Source organism: Emys orbicularis, chromosome 25, assembly GCF_028017835.1.
Source record: "Emys orbicularis isolate rEmyOrb1 chromosome 25, rEmyOrb1.hap1, whole genome shotgun sequence".
In the NCBI taxonomy this organism is placed as follows: Eukaryota; Metazoa; Chordata; order Testudines; family Emydidae; genus Emys; species Emys orbicularis.
Window position 1 is genome coordinate 9,788,270 of NC_088707.1, and position 24,595 is coordinate 9,812,864.

The 24,595-nt window shown below is 42.1% G+C and overlaps 1 protein-coding gene across 1 annotated transcript in view; it reads left to right on the plus strand.

Moving 5' to 3' along the window:
- The window catches only part of MARCHF10 (membrane associated ring-CH-type finger 10), a 56,316-nt gene extending 32,766 nt beyond the window's left edge, over nucleotides 1–23,550 (plus strand). Inside the window, exons 5-9 of the mRNA XM_065422830.1 lie at nucleotides 3,438–4,830; nucleotides 8,323–8,489; nucleotides 11,599–11,708; nucleotides 15,352–15,465; nucleotides 23,458–23,550. Coding sequence (XP_065278902.1) covers nucleotides 3,438–4,830; nucleotides 8,323–8,489; nucleotides 11,599–11,708; nucleotides 15,352–15,465; nucleotides 23,458–23,550 — 1,877 coding nt within the window. The remainder of the gene's footprint in view (nucleotides 1–3,437; nucleotides 4,831–8,322; nucleotides 8,490–11,598; nucleotides 11,709–15,351; nucleotides 15,466–23,457) is intronic.
- Nucleotides 23,551–24,595: the final 1,045 nt, after the last annotated feature.

Here is a 24,595-nt window from a genome sequence, read left to right on the forward strand (position 1 = left end):
AAGGGGAGACTGCAGCGGGTCCTACTGAAAGGTGAACTGTCAGGTTGGAGGGAGGTTACCAGTGGAGTTCCTCAAGGTTCGGTTTTGGGTCCGATTTTATTTAATCTATTTATTACTGACCTCGGAACCGAATGTAGAAGTGGGCTGATAAAGTTTGCGGATGAGACAAAGTTGGGAGGTATTGCCAATTCGGAGAAGGATCGGGATATCCTGCAGGGAGACTTGGATGACCTTGTAAACTGGAGTAATAGTAATAGGATGAAATTTAATAGTGAGAAGTGTAAGATGATGCATTTAGGGATGACTAACAAGAATTTTAGTTATAAGCTGGGGACGCATCGGTTGGAAGTGACGGAGGAGGAGAAGGACCTCGGAGTCCTGGTTGATCGCAGGATGACTATGAGTCGGCAGTGTGACGTGGCCGTGAAAAAAGCTAATGCGGTCTTGGGATGCATTAGGCGAGGTATTTCTAGTAGGGATAAGGAGGTGCTGCTTCCATTATACAAGGCACTGGTGAGACCTCATTTGGAGTACTGTGTGCAGTTCTGGTCTCCCATGTTTAAAAAGGATGAACTCAAACTGGAACGGGTACAGAGAAGGGCCACTAGGATGATCAGAGGAATGGAAAACCTGTCGTATGAAAGGAGACTCGAGGAGCTCAGTTTGTTTACCCTAACCAAAAGGAGGCTGAGGGGGGATATGATTGCTCTCTTTAAATATATTAGAGGGATAAATACCAGGGAGGGAGAGGAATTATTTCAGCTTAGTACTAATGTGGACACGAGAATAAATGGATATAAACTGGCCGTCGGGAAGTTTAGGCTTGAAATTAGACGACGGTTTCTAACCGTCAGAGGGGTGAAGTTCTGGAATAGCCTTCCGAGGGAAACGGTGGGGGCGAAAGACCTCTCTGGCTTTAAGATTAAGCTTGATAAGTTTATGGAGGGGATGGTTTGATGGGATAACGTGATTTTAGTCAATAAGTCAATAACATGCCATCGCTGGTAATTAGTATCAATGGTCAATGTGGGTCTGGCTGGAGAATCTTGCCCGCATGCTCGGGGTTCTGCTGATCGCCATATTTGGGGTCGGGAAGGAATTTTCCTCCAGGGTAGATTGGCAGAGGCCCTGGAGGTTTTTCGCCTTCCTCCGCAGCATGGGGCAGGGGTCGCTTGCTGGAGGATTCTCTGCGACTTGAAGTCTTTAAATCATGGTTTGGGGACTTCAACAGCTGAGTCAAGGGAGAGAATTATTCCAGGAGTGGGTGGGTCAGATTTTGTGGCCTGCATCATGCGGGAGGTCAGACTAGATGATCATAATGGTCCCTTCTGACCTTAAAATCTATGAATCTATGAACTTCATGCCTTGGAACTGGCCAAATAGGTTGCCATTGACTGGATATTCTGTTGCAGTAAAGCAGCAGACAGGGTCACACAATCATAGGGCTAAAAAGGGACCTGCACTAAGGCAGGAGCAAGTGTACCTAGACTGTTCCCAACAGGTGTTTGGTCAACATGTTCTATAAAACCTCCAGTGATGGGAATTCCACAACTTCCCTTGGAAGCCTGTTACAGAGTTTAACTACCCTTATGGTTAGAAAGCTTTTCCTAATATCTAATCTAATCCCTTGGTATATCTTAAACCCATTACTTCTTATTCTACCTTCAGTGGACATGAAGAATAATTGATCACTGTCCTCTTTATAATAGCCCTTTATGTATTTGAGGACTTATCAGGTGCCCCCTCAGTCTTCTTTTCTCAAGACTAAATATGTCCAATTTTTATAACCTTTCCTTGTATGTCAGGTTTTCTAAATGTATCATTTTTGTTGCTTTCCTCTAAACTCTATCCAGTTTGCCCACATCATTCCTAAAGTGTGGCATCCAGAGTTGGACACAATATTTCAGCTGAGGCCTCACCAGTGCCAAATAGAGCGATACAATTACCTTCTGTATCTTACATACAACTCTCCTGTTAATACACCCCAGAATAATGTTCACCTTTTTTGCACATGCACCACATTGTTGACACATATTACCTGTAACCCCCAATACTCCAATTAGTCAAGGTTGTTTTGAATTTTAATCCTGTCCTCCAAAGTGCTAGCAACCCCTCCCAACTTGAGATCATCTGCAAATTTTATAAGCATACCCTCCCTTATCCAAGTCATTAATGAAAATAATGACTAGTATCAGACCTGTGGGACCTCACTAGACACATCCCCCAAGTTGTTCTTTGTCCCCTAACATGCTCATGTAATGTCAGAAGATGTTACAATAGACACAGGATCTAGTTCCATTTTCTTACTCATTTTTATTCATACTTGGAAAGTTTTGACAAAGGATGCCTTCCCATTATGACTGATGGTCTGCCCTCTTCTAGCCAAACTAAATTGGCTATTTTGGATACTGCAATGGAGGACAGGCTATATCAGAAATCTTTTTCAGGTCTTGGTCCTTGATTCTCATTCAACAATCAATCACTTTTAGTCACCAGGTTAATGGTGACTAAAAGTGATTGATTGTTGTTCAGTGGTCTTTGTGAAATCAGCATGTCTCAGTCCTGTTTCTAGGCATCCATGTTAGAAACAATTGCTATGACCACAACTGGCATTTTATGTTGCACTTAGAAACCAAGAATTAGATGGTTTCTTGGAGAACTAACTATTCTTAACTCCCTACAGGTGGGTGATCCTCTACGATACAGTCACTAATGGGCACAGAGGATTTCAGGGATATCATTCTGTCCCCTTTCACCAACAGTACACATCACGTGGGAAGGAGCATTATTTGGTGGTTAGAATGGGTGACTGGGAATCTGGAGACCAAGAGTCTGTTTGCATATCTACTGCTGATAAGCTGTATGACTTTGGGCATGTCATTTCACCTCTGTGTATCACTTTTTCCATTTGTAAAACATGGATAATACCTACTCAATTTGTGAAGAGCTTTGAAAGCCTTAGACAGAGGTGCTATGATGCTATTTACAAATAATTACTATAAATTTTGAACAGAAAAAAAAATCTAAAACATTGTGATAATTTCTGTTGATCACAAAAGGGCAGTTCCTTCTGGAACTACACATTGAATGCAAGTAGTAGGTGTGACAATATTTATGCTGGGAAGGAGACATGTGTTAATTGGACCTCCAGAAGTGCCAGTGCACCATTTAGCATGATTTATGAATTTCCTTTATATGGTCTTACAGGTGTCCAGATAGCAAAGTAATATTGATTTCTTGTCTGAACCCTAGAAGAGTTTATGAATAAAGTCTACTAATTGTGTTAAAGGGCACTAGAACTGCAGTTACCTATAACTGAATGTGTCATAACATCAATACCAGAACAGCAGTGGTAAGAAATAGCCACTTACAGCATGTGTTAGGCACTAGAAACAAAAAGGATCAAATGCTGAAAGTTGATTTTGTTTTCACTGCAGATCTAGGAGTGACAAATGAAACTATGCTCACGAACAAGAAGAGATCGCAAGAGAAAAGGAATGTAATCCAGTCTTCTAAGCTAAATCTCGATTGTAAAGGTCTAGACAAAGATAGCAAAATAGGAAGTGTCCTTCCACAGGATCAGCAGTCTCCAACTCTATCATCTGCATCTACCTTGCAAGGAGCTCATGGTTCCTTTGTCTCAAATGAGTCACATGGTCCATCTTTTATACCCACTAAAATGGCCCCTTTGAGGTTTAGAGATGAAAACTTTTATTCTATGCTTTGCTTAAACATGGAAGAGTCCTGTGAAGAAAATGATACTAAAGATGATGATTTACTAGAGAAGGAATTCCTTTCTTTCAATCTAAATCACTCTCCTACTCCTCTAGAACAAATTAGGAAATTTAGTGGAACATCCTTGGCACAAGATGAACAATGTAACTCTGAAGAAGCTGGAGATGATAGAAGCATTTCATCAAGAAGAGTTGAATCTTCTCATCAACCATTAAGACAACCCAATGTAATGGACACAGCTGTTGAACAGTCTTCATTAAGGCGAAGAAACTTTAGGGACTATGGAAAGTCTTACACTCCAGATGGGAATTCTTCTGAAGGTGCTGATTGCAATGAAAATGAAACTCCATTATTTAGTTCAAGAAGCTCACGAGCTGAAAGCAGACCAGGCAGCGCACCTATTGCTGAGACTCTTAATAACATTAGCTCTATAGATAGGCGTAGCGTCAATATTTATAACAGAGAATTGCAAGCCTATGAAAGCAACCAGAGGCGTTATACTGATCTCCTTACTTCTGCAAGGTCAACAGTTCATAGACCATTATTGTATTCTGCATATAATACTCCAAGATCATTAATACAATCTGCTCATAGAGCTGAGGTCTCAACAAATTTGAGCTCGACAACTGTACCATCTCAAGTATTGGATTTGGATGGAAGTTCAAGGTTTAATGTCCGTAGACCCTTGTCTCCTATAAGAAGTAGAGATTCTTTTTCTGCTACAGAAAGTTATGAATCTTCATCACCTATAGTCAGTACACCTGAAGATAATAGCCTACTGGATGATAGTATAGATAATGGTTTAAAGAGTACATCTGCAAATGCTGCCTTACATGATGAAGAGAACTTACTAAATTCACATAGTTCTTTTTTATCTATAGATTCTTCCAGCCCATCTTTGTTTCAAACAAATTTCACAGCCCACCTTCACATGGCTGGCACTTTACATGATCAATTACCACTTGCTTTGCTGGCAGTGTCTGATTTACAAAATCAAAGTAGTGCTATGAGCAGCATTACAGCATGTGATACCACAAGTGCAAAGGAAATAAACAAACATGCAGACCCAGAGAAGCTTAAGAAACTGCAGGAGAGGTGAGAAATATGTATCGTTACCTTTTTGACATGAGCAATTAGCCAAAGTTTGAGGCCCTGTGGGTTGTTTCCATTGGGAGGAGAAATTGATGATGGAGGCAGGTATCTTTGAAGAAATCCTTTTTATTTCCAAAGAACATACAAAGTCCTGTTTCCCTGAACACAGAAGGAAACAAACAACTGGCGATATTTTCTTTGCTCACAGCTCCAAGCCCATTCAGCCAGCATTCAGCCTAAAAGCTCTTTCTATAGGTTTTTCTCAGGGCCATACTCTGTGCTTGTTCAGGCTGCACCTGGCTTTCTTCCTCTTCTGTGGGGTTTCTCCTGCCTCTCTCTCTCTCACATACACACACCACTCTACTAAAACAGTCCCTGGGAAGCCCCCCCTCCACCCAATTAGTTCAAATTCCCGAGCAACCTCACATGTGCTTGTGCCTGTATTTTGGGCAGCGACATGCACTTCTGTTTGGGGTGGAGACTTACTGTTCTATAAAAGGATCTGACTGTTTCTTACAGCTATCTTAAATGAGGGATGGCAGTTGCATACCCTAATTTTAATGAGACTTGGCTTAACTCATAACAGTATAATTATACACATCCATGATTTCACAGTAGCCTGCAGTTCTATAGCTAAATGGAGAGCTCTGTGGAATCTCTCTGTGGAGAGCTCTGTATTTGTTTATATTAAGGTTGCTCGGTGTTTGACCTTTTGGATCCCCTTTGGTAATAAATGGCTGGATTTTATAATCTTTGAAAATTTCCATATGGTTAAAACTCATTGCTAGCTACCTTTGTGTACGCAGGTGAAGAATTAGGTAGTAACCCCTTTCCCTCCCCCCATATTGCCCATTATAGTTACAATTTTCCCTTACTCAAATGCTTGCCATTTTTCATAACTTACAATGACACTGAAGCTGCTTATGCCATCAGTTTTAGTAGGGCGTGTGTGCACGCGCACACACACACACGTGCCCCACTAGTAAAAATGGCAGTACTTCTCGTTGTTTCCAATGGAACACAGGCTGTGGAAGATAACTGCCATTTTACTACTGCAAAACATAGATTGCATCCTGATGGTTCTGACACACGACACTTACCTTGTGTCAACCCTGAATATTTGCTAATGTTGCTGAGGTTGTAATTAAGGTTTGTGTAATACTGTGAAGGAGATGAATGTGTTCTTTGCAGTATGTTTCTTTATCAGTTGAAGGCAGAAGTAAATTCCTTTGGATGATCTGGAGTCTGTCACTGTCAGTGGAAATGTGCTGTGTGGGCATTAGGATATAGTTAAGAGGTGGCTCAGCTTATTATTTTCTTGCTTTTTAGGGTATCATAGCCATCCTTAATCTCTTTTAGACCAAGTTTTTGGTTATGCAAGGAATATAGATAAAAAGAAGACATCCATACAGATGCTAAGGAAGTTAAGAGGATTGTCTGTTCTAAAAACTTGTTAGCTGACCCAGTTTCTTCACTTTCTTCCCTAAAACTGTAATTTCCTTGACTGAAAAGACTTTCTGATAAAGGCGTATTGGTCAACTCTGGGTTTCCTGCTGCTGACTGTAATCGGCAAGCTGCTCTTTTTCTCAAGCAGTTGTTTCAACAATTAAGAACAAAGATGTTTTTATGAAAATGTGCCTTTCCATCCCATCTCTTCACTCCCCAGAACATAAACCAACTGGCCACATATTCAGTTTTGGCACTTAAGAGAAGTGACATAGCTCTGAGTCATACAGTAGTACCAGAATGTAAACTGGACCCTTAAAAGAACAAAGATGCTTTATTTCAAAAGGTGTTAACCCTTAGAATACTACAGACATGCAAACCTTATGTATGCTGCACTGAAAAATGACTATAGAGGAATAAACTCATCTCCTCCTCTCTACCCCCATCTCCAACAACAGCTCTGTTTCATTCTCAGTCCCAGGGCTGGTGCTTCCATTTAGGCGACCTAGGCGGTCACCTAGGGTGCCAGGATTTGGGGGGGCAGCATTTTGCCGCCCTTGGCGGTAATTCGGTTGCGGGGGGGGGGTCCTTCCACGCTCCGGGTCTTCGGCGGCAATTCTGCGGCAGGCCCTTCACTCGCTCCAGGACCTGCCGCCAAAGTGCCCCGAAGACCGGGAGCGCGGAAGGACACTCCGCCCCCCTCCCCCCCGCCGCAGAATTGCTGACGACGACCGGGAGCGCGGAAGGACCCCCGCCTAGGGCGCCAAAAACCCTGGCGCCGCTCCTGCTCAGTCCCCTACCACCTTTCTTTCCTTACTCCAGCCCAACATGTCCACTTCTTCCCACCCCCATCCCCTTTCCAGAAAACCCCACCCACCAACTCTAGGCTGTAACAGACTCTGGCTTTTTCACCCACTTCCTTACAGCTACCGGCCCCAGATAGCTGCACTGCCACTTTCATGCGCCCGCTTGACTTCCTAATACCATCTGCTGTCTCCCAGCAAGCTCTTAGCCCCGGGGATTGCTAGAAAACTAGCAGCAGAGGGAGATGAGTCATGTTGGAAGGGCAGGCTAGGAAGGAAGTGGGAGTCCTGGGGATAGAAGCTTCTCCTATTGTCTCAATCTGTCCAATCTCCAATCAGCCTGTCCTGAATAAAGATCTCTGACACAGATCCTCTAGATACTCTACAAGCACCAGGAAATAGCCCATCGCCAAGTGATGTATACCTGTGGACTGTCCAGTTTTCTAAAGATATACAGCATTTTAGACACCTCTATATAACTCTATAGGGTCTCATGTTTTATCACCATAAAAGGAAAGCAGGGGTATTTTTTGAGTTGCTTTTTCACCTTCAGAAAATTTGTTTATGATGAGTTTGCCAAGTTTAACTAAAATCAATCCAGTTCTCAGTTGTTTTGTTGTTTAGAATTATAGTCCTTGAACATGAATCCTTTCTGGTCATTTTGATGCATGCAAGAAGTGTTGATTGTAGTTTAGTTAAAAAAAAAATTCACATTTTTCTCCATTGTTTGTAATTGGAGAGTCATTAAAATGTCCTCTCATCCCTATACACTGTTTTGGTCCCTTTCCTTCTAGTTAAAATATATTTCCCCTTTAAAAAAAATTTACATTCCATTTATTTCCTTGATGACAGCACAGCACAGCTTTGCAAATAAGGCAGTACACATTAGCTACCACACCCTAACTGGTTCTGCAGGGGTTGAGTGTAAAACGTTGTGGTTCTTGTATAAAAACAGCTGTAATTTCTGAGCTGTACACTGTCAATCATGGATTCAAAAATTAAAAAAAAAATAAGGATTTAGAAACCACAAGATTCCTCCCCCCCGTACACCTTGTTTGACAGTGAATAGTACTTGCAACTCATTGGATATTATTTGTTCAGATCACTGACATGTACTGAAAGATGTTTAGGGAAGCCTCTCTAACCCCCTGTCCAAAACATGTTAATTAAAATATAAATTGAGTCTAATGTTGGACTGTAGAGTTTGGTGAAAGAACACTTCTGATTTGTTTTATTGTGACTTTAGTCTACTGGCAGAAGACTCAGAAGAGGAAGGAGACCAATGTCGGATATGTCAGATTGCTGGGGGCTCTTTAACCAATCCACTGGTAGAACCATGTGGGTGCGTAGGAACCCTACAGTTTGTTCATCAGGAATGTCTAAAAACGTGGCTGAAAGCTAAGATAAAATCAGGTAGGAATGTGAGAGGAGAGTACAACAAGTGCAACAGCATGTCACTAATTTAAGAAACCTCATCATATGAGGGCCAAATTCACCTTTGGAATCACTGCCTGACATAAGTGGAGCTATACCAGGTGATATCAGTGGAGTTACACCAGGGATGAATTTATCCCATAGGTTTGTCAACATTTTAATCTTTCCACAATGCAAAAATTAGGTCAAATAACTGCAAATATTTGATGGCCTTGCTTAGACTCCTGGCCATTAAATCAACAGATGAGCACAACTAAAATTCTAAATTTCCAGAGTTTACCGTTTAAAATAAGCCAAAATATATATCAAATGCTGAGGGATTTACACATTACCAGCGGTATCATGTGAACATCAGATTTGTAGGATCCATCAACTTCATATGTAAGACTAATTAATGGGGAGGAAAGGGAGCATGTTGAATGACAAATCCATAAAGTGAGATAAACGTTTTTTTTTTAAATATTGAAATGGGGGGAGAAGGAGCCTGCATAGGATGAATTTTAGTGCTTATGAAAGTAACTGATAGCTAGAGAAAGGTACACTGAAAATTATTGCTATGCAAGCTTCCCTTATCTTCATCCCCCAACTTGGTCAATACACACGAATAGTAAATTGAAACAGTCCGGGTATTCTACTTCTATTCTTGTCCTGAATGAAGATCAACAACATTATTGTGCTATAAATGTGAATTGCAAAGCAGGGTTTTGCAAAGTTTTCCATAATATGGACCACATTTTAATACAAAGATTGTCTTGTAAACCACTCCCCCTTACATTTGAAATCACACGTCAATTAAGCCATTGCTTGCATGGAAAAGGAATATTGAGCATACATTTGTGTGTTTTAGCTGTCTATTAGTGCAATTTAGCAGCTAGCAATGAAGGAGAGGAGTCAGTGTCATCTAAGAGTCACAGAAACAGGTCTCAGCCTCCAGAGATAACAATAAGCAAATTGATCACTTAATTCCATATATTGTGAGAACTTACTGTTTAGATTTGTGTCAAAAATTCAAGACAGGAGCCCACACCAACCTTGTTTTACTCTTCACCAGCAGAGGATGTAGCAGTTAAATGCAGATTCTTAATCCTTATTCAAATTCCTGACTGACCCCAGTATCCGGGGGAGTGAGCTACTTCCCTCATCTTCCCTAGATCCTGCCCTGGGTTCAGGGAGAGTTCAGCCAGGCAGCTTGGGAGCCAGAGTGAGAAAGAACACTAGCAAGGGGAGAGAGAGTTGGGATGGTATACTGGAAATTCATTTGGTATTTGACTAGCTATGTGTTTGGATGGGCAGAAATGGGACTTTTGGTCAGCAAAGGATTTTTTTTTTTTAGGTGTCTGGCTTTAGGGTGAGGCCCTGATCTGAGTATCTGTAATAACCTTGGATTATTTTCAATACCCAAGAAAATTTTATAGAAGGCCACATGCTTTTAAACAATACTAACCACATATTAAATATAATACAGTGGGCCCCAAAGCAACTGGAACCCATTGTTCTATCTTAGAGTTTTATACAGGCACCCGTCACCACAATATCTGACTGCCTTCCACAAAAAAATCAATGGCAATAGCAAAGTCCCAAGAGGATTTCATGGAGGCTCTAGTATTTCTTCCATTTGGGGGTGAAAATCTACTTGAGATTTTTTTTTTTTTTTTTTTTTTAAATACGGATTTTATTAATTTCCTCCTCTTTATTGAGGTGTGTCTCAGTGTCATTTTTATGGTGGAAAGCAACTGGAGCCGATTGGTTCCCTTCTTTATTGATGTGGGAGGGCAGGAAGGGGAGGAAAGACATCCAGTGAAAATACTAGGCAGCACACTGGATCTTTATTTGGTTGGTATTGACCAGGCCTTGAGTGTAGAGACTTGGTGTGGATGCTATTGTTATATTTTACTTGAGACTCGGGTGGAGTTTTCCTGCACCTTTTCTCTTTTTCACCACTATCCCCACCAGTTCAGTGAATGAAATTCTGTTTCAGAACGTATAGGTCTCACTATGTCGTCAAAGAGAGAATAGCCAGAGTGTCCAGTCTCGTTTCCACTGCAGTCAGTGGCAAAATTCCTGCAGACTTCAGTGGGAAAGAGCCCAAAATATTTAAAACAAATACAAATAGAAGTGTGTTACTGGTTATCTGGAGTTGTTGTTTTTCAAATGTGGTTCCTGGACTACAAGCAGACTTCTAGCGTTTTGTGGAATTAAGGACTTGGAGAAGCAAGCGGTGGGTGTTGATAAGAGAGAGGGCTCGATACGAAGACTTCTCTAATGAAATGGCCTGCCAGAAAGAAAACTGACCCTCTGAGTTAGATCTTACTCACCATTTTCAACTCTGCTTTTTGACAATATAACAATACATACATTTATAGGTAACAAGCAAGAGAAAAGAGTATTTCACATCATACTGTCAGTCTTGAGTGAGTTGGTCCCTAAGGGCCAGGCCCATATAGTTAGGGCCAGATTTTCAGAAAAGCTGAGCTTCCATTTAGGCACTGGACTAAAAAGCCAGATTTCCGAAAGATCTCAACACACTGGGTGCATGTTGGTGGCTGAACTCTTTTGAAAGTCTGGCCATAAGTGTCACAATGGGAGTGGAGGACTTTTGAGAATCTGGCTTTCATTTAGGAACCTAAATGGGAACTGAACTCATCAGAAAAGCTGGTCCCAGTTGTGGGTGCTGAGGCCTTGGAAATCTGGCCCTGAATGGCCACTTACATTAATTGAACTTACATTTGTTTGAAACAAATGTACATAAATATTACTTTTCTATGTCAAATAAACCATATTGATCAAGGTATGCATCTCATAACTCCTGCATTTGTAACCCATACCCGTTACAGTTTTGTAAACGGTTATACATCACATGGAGTGTAATAGACAATACAGCTAGTATTTAAAACCATTATACAAAGCTCACATAAGACTGGGTATGATTAGAATAGAGTTCAATGGAATTTAGATTCAAAGCTAGCAACTGAGTAAAAAAATGGCTTAAAAATAAAGGTTCCACATAGTAGTGATTTTGTAATATACGGAGCCACTGTGCTCAATATGGACTTACAAGTTCAGTATTTAATTTCTCATTTAATTTCAGGTGCTGAGCTGGGGGCAGTGAAAACCTGTGAACTGTGTAAGCAGAGCCTGATAGCTGATCTGGATGATTTTGATGTGAATGACTATTACAGAAATCACCAACAGTCTCGGGTAAGAAACTGACTCTTTCCAAATAAAGGCCTGTAATCCTGTTTTGCTACTTCTGGCTTGCAGTACTCTGTGCGTGTAATGATCTGCCATCGTGCACTGAAACCAGCTAAACTGCAAGGAAGAGATATGCTTCTTTACGCTGATTTAAAGAAATGTAAAAAAGCCCCTGAGTAATAGGAGTCTGAGAATAATAATCGCAGTTCATTTCACAAAACTGCCCAGTATCATGAGGCTTTGAGTGAAGGAAGTTTGTAATTACATTTGGAGATGGGGAATAACATTCTTGTTTGCTAGCAGGGCTGGCTCCAGGGTTTTGGCCGCCCCAAGCAGCCAAAAAAAAAAAAAAAAAAGCCGCGATCGCGATCTGCGGCGGCAATTCGGCGGGAAGTCCTTCGCTCCGAGCAGGAGTGAGGTACCGTCCGCCGAATTGCCGCCGAACAGCTGGACGTGCCGCCCCTCTCTGAAGTGGCCGCCCCAAGCACCTGCTTGGTAAGCTGGTGCCTGGGGCCGGCCCTGTTTGCTAGGTAGAGATGACATTGCAGTGTGCAAGCCTCTTGAGGGGGAGACTAGCCAAGGTTAGTTGTCCTCTGCAGCCTCTTACAATTTAAAAAATACACAGACAAACAGAAGATTCAGGTGGATTTTTTATTTTCAAGGAATTGAACATCATTCCATTATTAATATTAAAGTTTTATTTGTGAAACAAGTTAAATAAATTTATTTTAAACAGAAAAATGCAGGAGTAAGATGCAGGATATTGAGAGCTGTAAGAAAACAAACCTAGCATCACAATAGTGATGGGAGGGTTAGCTCAGTGGTTTGAGCTTTGGCCTGCTAAACCCAGGGTTGTGAGTTCAATCCTTGAGGGGGCCACTTAGGGATCTGGGGCAAAATTGGTCCTGCTAGTGAAGGCAGGGGGCTGGACTCAATGACCTTTTGGGGTCCCTTCCAGCTCTATGAGATAGGTATATATCCATATAATAGATTTAGTATTTTTTAGGTTTATGCCTGCCAAAGAGTAGCTTAATTTTCCAGAAGATAAATATTCCAAGCATGGAGTGCTAATACTTTACTATAAGATGGTGATGGGGTCAGCTTGTTCAGAAACAAGATAAATGTTGTTCATAAAGGGAGACAGGAATGACAAGGTAGGTCATGCTGGTGGGGGAGTGGCAAAATATGTGAAAGAAAGCATATTGTCAAATAGCAGGGTCTCTACACTCTGGAATAATCACACAACCATAAACAGACTAAAATGATAAGCACACACACCCATTTTCAAACTTTAGAGTGTTTTACAGAATTACAGGCTGTACCTATATTGGGTACAGTTTGATGATTCAACACATCAAATTCACACATTTAAGGACATACTGCAAAGCTCATCTCTTTTCCTAGGCATTTGAAAATGGGTGGAATTGTAAGGATGAGTAATTGTTGGAGAGATATGGGGAATTAAGGTAATGGGAGGTCTTGCTTGCTGGTTGTGATTTATATCTGTTTGTACTGATGCACTTTTAAGTATTATTTGTGATGTATTCTAGTTATGCCAAAAGCACCTAAAGCATATGGATAGATATGCTATTTAGCATTTATAGAAATCTAAATAAATACTGCAGTGTGCCAGAGTTTTTCCCACTGATTCGTAGAAGATAGCCACTTCTGCCAGATTGTGTTTCTCAAATTATTTGCAGTAAACAAGGTATATTTCCCCATCTGCATCGCTCTAGGCCTTACTGAGTTATAAAAAAGTAAATGATTTCCCAGCATGCTTTGACAGAAGTGATACCACCAAACTATTTTCTAGCTGATTGATTTGCCATTGTGCTGTAAAATGTATATGAATATAAAGGTTCACTTAGAATGAGATTGTCTGTAGATACCTATTGAAAGCACAGAGGAGAACATCATGGCTTGGAATATAATTCCCTGTCTGAATGGAACAAAAAAACACAAGCAAAAACACCATAAGAACCAATGAAAATACAGCTTCCAAAAATGATTTGAGGAGATTTTTGTAAGTGCTAAGCCATGCAGATGAATGCTGTAGTTTCAGGAAGGCTGTAGTTTCCAGATCAATGACCATCTCTTAGGATTATTACATTGGTAGCACTGACAGAGGATGCTGTTGAAAAAGTTTGACCAAGTGACTTGCTCAAGTTCAGAGAAGCAGTTAGAATTGATGAGTACCTGTCTCCTGGTCCTGTGCTTAGGCTATGCCTCTCAGGGACTACTGTACCTGAATGCTTAATTTTTAAGCCAATGTTCTTAATCAAGAACATGCTGCTTAGAACCGCACTATAATTAGTAACTTCAAGGGTTCATTTAGTATTCAGTGTGCACCATTAAAAAAAATTATCACTTTTTTTTTTTAAATCTCTGCTTCAACAGTGAAATGTAACTATTTCTGGGCTGGAAAGATGGCTGTCATTCTGAGCTAGCAATATGATACAGTGTATTTGGAGGGGAAATTGTTATAATTGTTAATTTCAGTGATTCTTTTCACCAGTGGCAGCTTGATGCACTAATTACATAGAATAAAACGTAAACAAAAAAATAGTCAAAAGCCAGACAAAATAATTCTTACATTTTGTTCTGCCGATTGATTAGATTCACAATTAATAACATTCAGCTACAGAGGGGGAATTTGGGAAGGCAGAATTAATTACTTACCCAGAGTGCGCCCAAGACACTGGGTTTTCAGCACCCCTATGATTGCTCAAGTGCTGTGAGATCTTTAATGCCCACAAATGGTCAGGATCTCAAATTTCCATCATATCAGAAAGCTGAAACATCCAGCAGCATAGCATACTCCACTCCATGATATAGCATTGAAAGGGAAGAGTGCCACATGCTAACTCTCCACACTCATGGTTTTCCCTGGAGAGCTTCCATCTAATTATGGAAAGGCCCACTCCTCATTTGCATGTTAGATCTGATGATCTGTATTGTATTTGATATGTGCCAAAATATACAGCAGTTTAAGATGGCATAGCTTCATCTTTTTGTTAATTATTAGCTGAGATTTGCCATTACTTGTGCCAAGAAGTTAACTTATATTTGTTTTCTTCCTGTTTTGTGCTGTATGGAACCCAACTGATTTTCTCCTCTTTAATTTCCTTCCTATAAGATCCCAGGTTACATTCTAGATTAAATTCTATGGTCTGTTTTATGCCAGAGATCAGACTAGATGGTCCCTTCTGACCTTAGCCCCCCACGAATTTACCAATCCAGAGGTGAGCCTTAGACAGGACTCTCTTTAGAGTCTTTTGCTCCTTTAATTGCCTGCCAAAGATCAGTGTTGAATCTCTCATCAACCCTATGTCCTTAGTATGTTGTGTTTTAGGAATGCTGGCAGTCCCTGTGGGCCCTGGAGTCTGATAGCTTCCTGATCCAGTCTAAGCCAGGTCACTCATATGTCAGTGCAGAGACCTTATGCTAGGCTATTGTATGTGATAGTCACTACTTACAGTAATTAAGAAATTAAATACAGGCCACGAAGATAGTTCAGAGTTAATAAATGAGTTTGATAGGTAATATAGCCTCTGGCTGAAGGAACTGAGTACTGGTTCTAGTCCTTCAGGTCTTTAGAAACCAGCGTTACAGTAACAGTAAATAAATTGGCTCTCTTTTCTGCACACAGGCACAAAGTGAGCTAATGAATTCAGGTCTCTACCTTGTGCTGCTCCTTCACCTTTATGAACAGAGGTTTGCAGAACTCATGCAACTAAACTACAATCAAGCCAGTAGAGACAGGGTAAGAGGAGTGAAAATGATAGTGCTTCAAATCACACACCACTACTCATTTTTTACTTACATGGCTCCTTATCCAGCTAATAACGCCTCCCTAGTTGTCAAGCCCACAGAAGCTCTGCAATCCACTTAGAATCTATGGCAGTCTTTCTTTTTCAAAATCAGCCACATGAAGTTTTATTAAGTAACCTAAGCCTTCCTCAGAGGTACAAGCTACAAGCCTGCCTAACACTATCCCAGGGCAGGATGGGTATTTCCCCCACTGATTGCCAATTATTTACACATGCTCCATACCCTGTCTGGCAGCTCCACAAGATACAGCTGTGCAATGGGGGGGTTCTTATGTGTTTCCCTTGCTTACCAGCCACAGTAGAAGAAAAGTTTTCAAAAAAAAAAAAAAATTCTGGGATTAACTATGTGCATGTGGAAATGCAGCCTGAACCACTAAAGAATGAGAATCCCAAACACCTTGTCTACAGCGCAGAGTTGTGCCCTTGTAATTTGTATCAGTGCATTGTATCCACAATCTGGCTAATCTGGTTAACATAAAGCTATTTACAATGATCTCACACAGAATTCCCTCTAGCTGTTTCAGTACCAGTGCATTCCCAGACTTCCCCACCCAGATACCTGAAATGGGGTTTGTGGAAGCAGATCTCCACAGTTAGAGAGCTGCTATACCAAGTTTTTTGAATTGTGGCCTGTATAAATAACATGATTCAGTGTGTAAGATAGCAGCTATCTAAAACTGAATAACAGCAGTATTACATTAAAAGCTTCTTTCCTTTTTTTAAATAAAATAAATCTTGAGTCTGTTGTATTGCACCCTGTGAACAGAAAACTTTTATGCATAAAATTACAGTCAGAAGCACTGGAGATACTGCACAGGGTAAGGGCAAGACGAGTTGTAGGAGCCTTATAAAAGCATGCTGGGAGACATGCCAAATGCAGTGGCGCAGCTGCCACACCAGTGATTTCTACCAGCACTACCACAGCGATGGTCCAGAGAGACTTGATGCAGGTTGCAACAGTGGCAAGCCATACTTTGAGCAAACGCAATTGCACAAGTACTGGCAACAACTGTGCACCATTAAAAGCACTTTTGAATGTGGACCCAGCTGGCCTAATTCTCAGTTACCCCATGCCTGCAGCTGAGGCATGGTTAAGGTGGCTCAGGTCTACTCTAGTTTTCACTCTGCTTCACATGGCCACATATGGGCCCTGAGAAGAAAAGAACAACTGAACGTCAGGATTTGCAAAAGTGTTTATGTGGTTTAGGAGAACAAGTCTCAGCGACTTTCAATGGGACTTGTGTTCAAAGTCACATAGGTACATTTGAAAATCCCACCGATAGTGCAGTGCATGCTAATCATGCCTCCGATCCAAGGGCTAGGAACAGGGTCATTTTAAGGCCCTCATATCAGTGCTACACCATCCAATCATGCCCCCAGTGCAACTGGTATACTCTGGGGGCTCGTTCCACCCAATTTAAGGCTGCTTTTTGGTGCCAACGTAGTATAAGGGGGTCTTTAATGTGACTGAGAATCAGGACTAAGCTCTGTTTCAAGCATATACACAAGACTTCAGGATGGTTCAGAATGCATCCGATGGTGGCACCTGGTATATTTCACAATAAAAAATTGGCATGATGCAGCTTGTTGGCATCATGAACATATTTCAGAGCAAGACCTATTTCTGTTCTCTTAGAGCACTTCTTATGAGTTGCAAAGCTGCCACCGAGGCTTTTCATTCAATTGGCAGGAAAAGTCCATCTGGAGCTGAAACTGCTCTGTACATTGTGGAGCTCTTTGGAATGACATTTTTATTTTTTTAATTCACAGAACACTGCTTCATTGGAGTGTTATAAATATAGTTGAGCTGGTCTGAAAAGGTCACATATATTGATCCAGTGGCTTTGGGTGCTTGTAGCTAATCTGTGGTCTCTCCTTGATACTGATGGGAACTGAGGCTTTCAATCCTGACTGTCTGGAAGCTGGAAAGGATTTTAATTAGAACATGACCTATGGGATATTGGATTCTCTTGATACTCACTATGTTTTGAAAAGCTGACTATAAAATAATCCAGACTTTGCTTTTAGTACAACAGTCCTCGTTACATCGTTATTGTCCTGATGTGTTTATCTTTACAACTAGTAGTTTTTCAGCCTCTTTATACCTCTTAAGTTTCCAAGGCCCATATCATACAATTAATTAAGACTGACTATTTGTCATAGTAAAAATTGGAAAAAACTCACAACTTTGTCATGGCAAAAAATGCAAAAAATCACAATTTTAGCTGGAACAAACAAGTCAAACCCTACCTATTTTTAAATATAATGCATTTTTAAAATTTTAAAAAGCTTATGAATTGGGGCAAAGAGAGGCCCAACCTTTTCAAAGGTGGCCTCTGATTTTGGGTACCTATTTTTGGTAGCTCATTTTGAAACACCGTATTTTGATTTTCAGAGATGTTGAACACCCACAGACGCAGCTGAAGTCAATAGTAACTCAGCACATCTGAAAGTCAGGCAGAGGGTGTCTCATGTTGACCACTGAAAAACAGAGGCACCCAAAATCAGAAGCCACATTTGAAAACTTGAGCCTAAGTGACCGGTGCAAGCTCACCTACATAGCGAGCTAGTGAGAGAAGTAGGAAGAGAACCCAAGTGTCAGTAACATCCCTGTTCTTAACACTGGGCAAACTTGTCCGACGTGGGACAAATACTACAAGATGAGGGACAAAAAAGCTACTACGGGAAGCTTAAAAATAATTTTGTTTCTTTAACATAAATAATATTTTCTGTAACCTTGTGATTCAGTATTTTAGGTTACATTTCACAGCATTTTCAGTGTAAAACAATACACCATTGCTGTAGTGAGAGGTTACAGATAGTCTTGTCATCAAAGCCGGTTATAAAACAGTATATCAGCAACAGGCACACACGAAGAACCTTTAACAAAAACACTTCAAACAGAAAACCGAACTAAGATTTAGATCCAGGGCTTTTGTTCAATGAAGCTCTTTGATATTAGTCACTGGCTAATCATGAGTATAGTGTGATACAGTGAGTCATCTAGTTTCACTTCAAAAATATGTGCCTTCTCAGACATGATTCAGCACTTCTTATATAAATATATTGCAGCAATAAAAGAGAGAACAACCAACAAGGGTAGCCAGGAGGTAAATTTGAGACTATAAATGAGAGACAATTGAGAAATACTCTACGCCCCTGTTTTGAGCACTTGCTAACTGCACACTCCTGCCATTGGGCTCCCCGTGTTGTTTAACCTTCCCTTCCACAGAGCTACACATTACAGCTATTTGGGTGGGGCATAGCCAGTGAAGAATATTTATCTCTGGGAGAGAGAGAGAGAGAGAGATTTTTTTTGTGCTTCTATAGAAATTGTTTCCCCCCCCCCCCCCCCGACAGAGTCACTCCCAATGAACTCTCTCTCTCTCTCCCCGCCCAATGCTTAGTCAGACAGTCGGCCATAGAGATAGTTCGCCATTTGGTCCGTTCCTGCGCAACCGCAAAGGCTTGACAGCCAGAGAGTACAACATCAGAACAGACTTGATGAACCCATGTAATAGGGGGTCTGTCTCTGGGCCACCTCCACCCCTCAGTTGGTGGAATTTGATCCTGGATGTTACAAGCCACCCGGAGAACAGTGTTTTCTGGAACATCTTGTGGTATTCTTGCGACATGCCCAAAAAGCGTAAGGCACCGCCTCCGGACAATGGCCCCAGTAGTCTGTAGACCTGAACGACCATAAACATCTGCATTACAGATGAAGTCATTCCACTTTATGCCCAATATACGACGCTGACATTTTGTGTGGAAAGCCTCCAGCTTTGTCCAGTCTGCGTGGTGTAGTGTCCATGTTTTGCAGCCATACAACAGTATGGGAAGGATACAGCTCGAATAAATCCTGGACTCGGTGCTCATACTAAGATGATGTTGATTCCATATCTGTTGTAAACAGCACATGGCAGATGCTGCAATGCCAATCCGTGTGAGAATTGGAGGAGCTGGTAAGTATAGAACCCAGATAGCAAAAGCTGAAAACTGATTTGACGGTTTCGTTGTTCAATGAGAATGGAGTCGCAGCTGGACCTGGTCCTAGATTTTGCAGTATTGTGTTTGACCATGAAACATGGAGACCAATTTTAGCTGACTCCTATGCTGGAGTGCCTCACAAAACCTGTCGGGGCTCTGTACTAAAAGATCATCATCATCATCATCATCATCAACGTAGTCAAGTTCTGTTGGTGATCTCTCACTCACCTCAATGCCTATGGACCTGACGGAATGCTATATTATGAAATCCATTGCCTGACAAAAGAGTGCAGGGACCAGAACGCAACCCTGCCTACCACCAGATACTGATTTAAAAGGCGCTGACCTCCGGTTCAACAGACAAACATGGGCAGTGGTTCCATTATGAAGCTCTCTAATCAAGTCCAGCAGAGTGGTAAGGACACCTATGCCCTTCAAGGCCTTCCATAACGCGACACGGTCTACTGAATCAAATGCAGCCTTAAGATCAACATACGCTACGTGCAGGGGCTTCCTGAAATCACGATGTATCTCTGACAAGAGAAGGGCCAGAATGGCATCTAACGTGGACCTGTTCCTCGTAAAGCCTGACTGTTGGGGGTGACACTTCCGATGTAGCAAAGGCTCCAGGCATGCCCGCAAAACATGCGCAAACACCTTTCCTGGAACGGAGAGCAAGGTGATCGGCCTGTAGCATGGGCAGCAGGTAAGGGAGGCTGGGGGAGGCAGTGCCTCCCCAAACAGCCAGGCATGGCCCCACCCACATTCTGCCCCCAAGGCCCTGCTTTGGCGGTGCTTCTAGGCTCCAGGGGGCGCTCGGGGGGGGCGGGGGGGCCTGTGGGCACTAGCCAGCCTGGGCAGAGGCAACCACAGTGGTAGGGGCTCTGAGTTCCGGGGCATGCGGAAGGGGCGTGGCCTCGGATGGAAGGGGCGGGGGCGGGGGCTAGCCTCTGCTAGCCAGCGGTTCACACACTGCCCATGGCCTGTAGCTCTTACATTCACTGAGTGGTCCCTTGCCCTTACAGAATGAGATCACAATACCATCCTTCCAGGCGGTTGGCAGGGTTACAGTTCTCCACACCAAATGAAAGATGGCCAGTAGTGATTCTGCTACAGGATCAACAGCACATTTTAGCAGCTCTGAGGGAATGCCATCAGCACCGGCTGCACGTTCATTTTTCAGTTTAACGATGGCACACTTCACTTCATCCAGTGTTGGTGCATCAGTACAAATGTCTAGATCCGGAACTGCAGTGACTGCCAGATCATCCAGCTTTGAACAAGTGGCAGCTGGAGGATGGTTCAGAACACTGTGATAATGTTTCACCCAGCGTGAGAGAATGTCATCATCCGATTTACATGGATGGCCTTGGCTGTCGTTCAGGATGCCGTTTGTAGTGACTACCTCTTGACCACTTAGGTTGCGAATGGCACGGAATGCTGGCTTCAAGTCACCCCTGGCTAAGCCAAATTCAACATCATCCGCCACTTGGTTATAATATGCCCTGTGATCGCGGAGTGCCAGGGTGTTAAATTTTCGCTTCAGCTGATTAAGAGTGTGCTTATCGCCACTCTGGCGGGCTGCAGCCTTCAATTTAATTATCTGGAAGGCCTCCTCTGATAACCATGGTCGACGTGCTGGGTGCCTATAGCCAATCGTCTGCTCAGCAGATTGGTTGAGGGTAGAAGTGAACAGAGACCAGGCAACCTCCACATCATCTGGCAGATTAGCTAGAGCTGAGAATCTGTTGCTGACGTCAATACAAAACCTGTTGGCTAAATCTGGCACATGGAGTGCGTCGATGTAAAACTTCTTCATCATCGCAGAGAGCTTACCTGCTCATTGGAGCATCAACACCATACGGGCGACCACTAGAAGGTGATCTGTGTTCGCCACGCATTCCGCAACATGATATACTCTACAGGAGGTAAAGAGACACCTGTTGTGTGTAATGATGTGGTCCAACTCCTTCTGAGTGACGCCACCATGAGAGATGCATGACATCTGCTGTATGCGTCGTTGCTTGAACCATGACCCAAGAATGGAAAGATTCTGGGAGGCACAGAATGTAAGCAAGCGGCGAGAGTTATCATTGGGTGTGCCTGAACCATAATGACCAATCAACTGTTCAAACCCAGTTTGCAGGGAGCCAGTAACTGCATTTAGGTCACCCAGGATCACGAGATTATCATTTGGAGGGACTGTGCATACTAGATGTTCCAACTGATCGTAGAAATGATCTTTAACTGAGTCAACAGATTCCTCTGTTGGCGCATAGACTACTGTGACAGTGAGGTAACGGTGCCGCTGTTTAAGACGTGCAGTAAGTAAACGAGGAGACACAGGTGTCCAGGTTGTCAGGAAGGACTCGGCCTCACCTCGCAGTAGTAGTGCTACCCCATATAGATGGTTGGGGCCGCTAAAATACAGAAGTAAAGAATCTTCCACCTCGTGACATCCGTGATCTATCAGCCTTGCTTCTGTTAGTCCTGCGATTGATATACCAAGACGGTCCATTTCGTGGGAGACAGCGACCTGATGACCATGCCTGTGAAGAGTTGCAACATTCCAAGTTGCAATTTTGGTGGACTGTTGGCGATCCTAGATACAATTGGATGCATTGTCACAATGTACTGCAGACATGCCTGCCGACAGAGGACACGTGTCCCCAGGGGGGCTTTGGCACAAACCCGTCATGTTTGCACCGAGGGGAGACAGCACCGACAAGGCATCTACAGCTGAAAGTAAGGCAGGGGCTTTAACCCTGGTGCTGAGTACTAGGTTATTCATGGTAAAAAAAAAAAAAAACAAGAGCGAATGATTATCTTGGGAAATACCTCGTCCCACTGGGATGAGACGGAGGTGCAGTAACGCAACCCTTTTCCTGGTCTACCAGTACTGGCTTCACGCTGTGCGACAACAGCCGTTGAGTCTTTCTCAGCGATCTCCTTCACCTCGGGTAGCTAGGTGCAGCTGCTGCCCTGTATCTTCGCCGCCTGTGTTAGCCATTATTTTCAGGGTTCACGTTGGATCTATCCACCTCACATAATGCCCAAGGCAATATTTCAGACAAGCCTTCATCACCGATGGCATAGCTCCAGCGAGCAATCCCCTACTTCAGATGTTACGGCCCCTCCACCACCATGAGGTTCAGGTCGGACTGTTCCCCCGTGCTCCTCTGCTTTAGGTGACATCTTGCCATGAAGTAACAAAAGCTCCCCTGCTGAAATAACCATGCAGGTTGTCACAGTAACAGGCTAAGGCTTTGCCTCTTTACCTCTTTTAAAATCTTTTCACTTCTGATTAGTCCTGGAGGTGAAAGTTATCAAACCAACTTGTAGGGTTACAGACTTGTAACCCTATGTAGTAACATGATGTGTCACTGCTTGGTTTGGTTCTGTCCTCACTGCTTCTTACAACATAAAGAATGCTAATGTAAAAGCTCCAAATCCAAAGTTTCCTACATGAAGAAAAATAACATTGATACAAAAAAAAAGTCCCAAACTAAGTTGCAACCTTATATCTTATTAATATTTTCAATACTGACAAACTCAAATGCTGATCCTGGGATGAACTGCTTCAAAGAAACAAGTCTTTAGCTATGTCTAATAACAAACCAGGTAGAGGTTGTGACGGTTTATAACAGTCACAGAGAAGCAGGAGATTGGACTAGATGACCTCCTGAGGTCTCTTCCAACCCTGACATTCTATGATTCTATAACAAGTCATTGTAGCATTAAGAATAATCCTTCATTTTTTGTATCTTAAGTGTTAACTGTGCTGTGATTTCCTCACTTATCATGCTTTTTAACAATTTCCATGCCTTCTTAAAGTGTTTTCAAGACATTTCCATAGCAGTCTCTAGGTATATTAAATTGTATGTCTGATCAGTGTTAATGTGGAGAATTTTTATTAATCCTTGTCTCCTTTCTCATAGCTCTCAAGACAGCCTAGAGCAGAGGAAAATGAAAGTAGGTTTTTGGAGTTCAGAATCACTTCTCAGAGATTCTTGCGTATTAGTTCTCATTAAACATGCTAACCCTCAGATAGTGGCAGGAAGTACTAAGACCCATACAGATGTAGAAGTTAACAAACCAGAAAAAATGATTTCTGGAATTTCAAGTTGCACAAAATAGTCAGGAAGATTTGTATCACACCAATGTATACGAATTTTTAATGGAAGGTCTTTACAAAAGCAATAAGGAGAGAAAATAAAGAAGGAAAAGCTAATGTTTTGGCAGAAAACTTCCAGTGTGTGTGTGTGTGTGTGTGTGTGTGTGTGTGTGTGTGTGTGTGTGTGTGTGTGTGTGTGTGTGTGTGTGTGTGTGTGTGTGTGTGTGTGTGTGTGTGTGTGTGTGTGTGTGTGCGCGCGCTACAATAAGATTTTATGCTGCATTTATGAGCTATTTTTAGAACACCCAGAAGGACGATTGGTTACTCATTCGTTGAAGACTTCATCCATTTAATAAGGCTTTTTGTTTTATCCATTGTTTTGAGTGCTGACATTTGGCTTTTCTCCTTTGGATTGATCAGAAAATTTTAGTTGTCCATGCAGGCTTAGAAAGAAACACTAAAAGTGAGACTTTGCCACACATAAAACAAGGCAAATAGTGAGATTATTTTTACGGGACTAATCACAAGCTGTAAGAAAATATTTTGGTTTCACTTACAGAAGAATCTTAAACTCTCTGGGCTAGAATGTGGAGCTCTTACTTAAATCTAGTGAGCATTTATTCATGCAAATAGTCCCATTGAAGTCATCTGCGTAAATGCTCACCAACATGAGTAGGGGCTCCATAGTCTGGTCTGCTGAGAAAATTTACTATGTTCTTTTTAGTGTTTCAGATTAAAAATCTAAGACTATGTCATGCCATTGTCTTTTAGACAGTGAGCTTTAGTGCACACTAAAGGTTCCCTAGTGCCCTTTAACAAAGTTCTGTTTCAAACCGCATTCCATTAAAGCACACTAGAAGGTCTACATCACAGGTAGTGACTAGGCGGACTGCGGGCCAAATTCAGACTGCCAGGTGCTTTAGAACAGACCGCAAAATCTTTTATTTACTTATCATTATGAT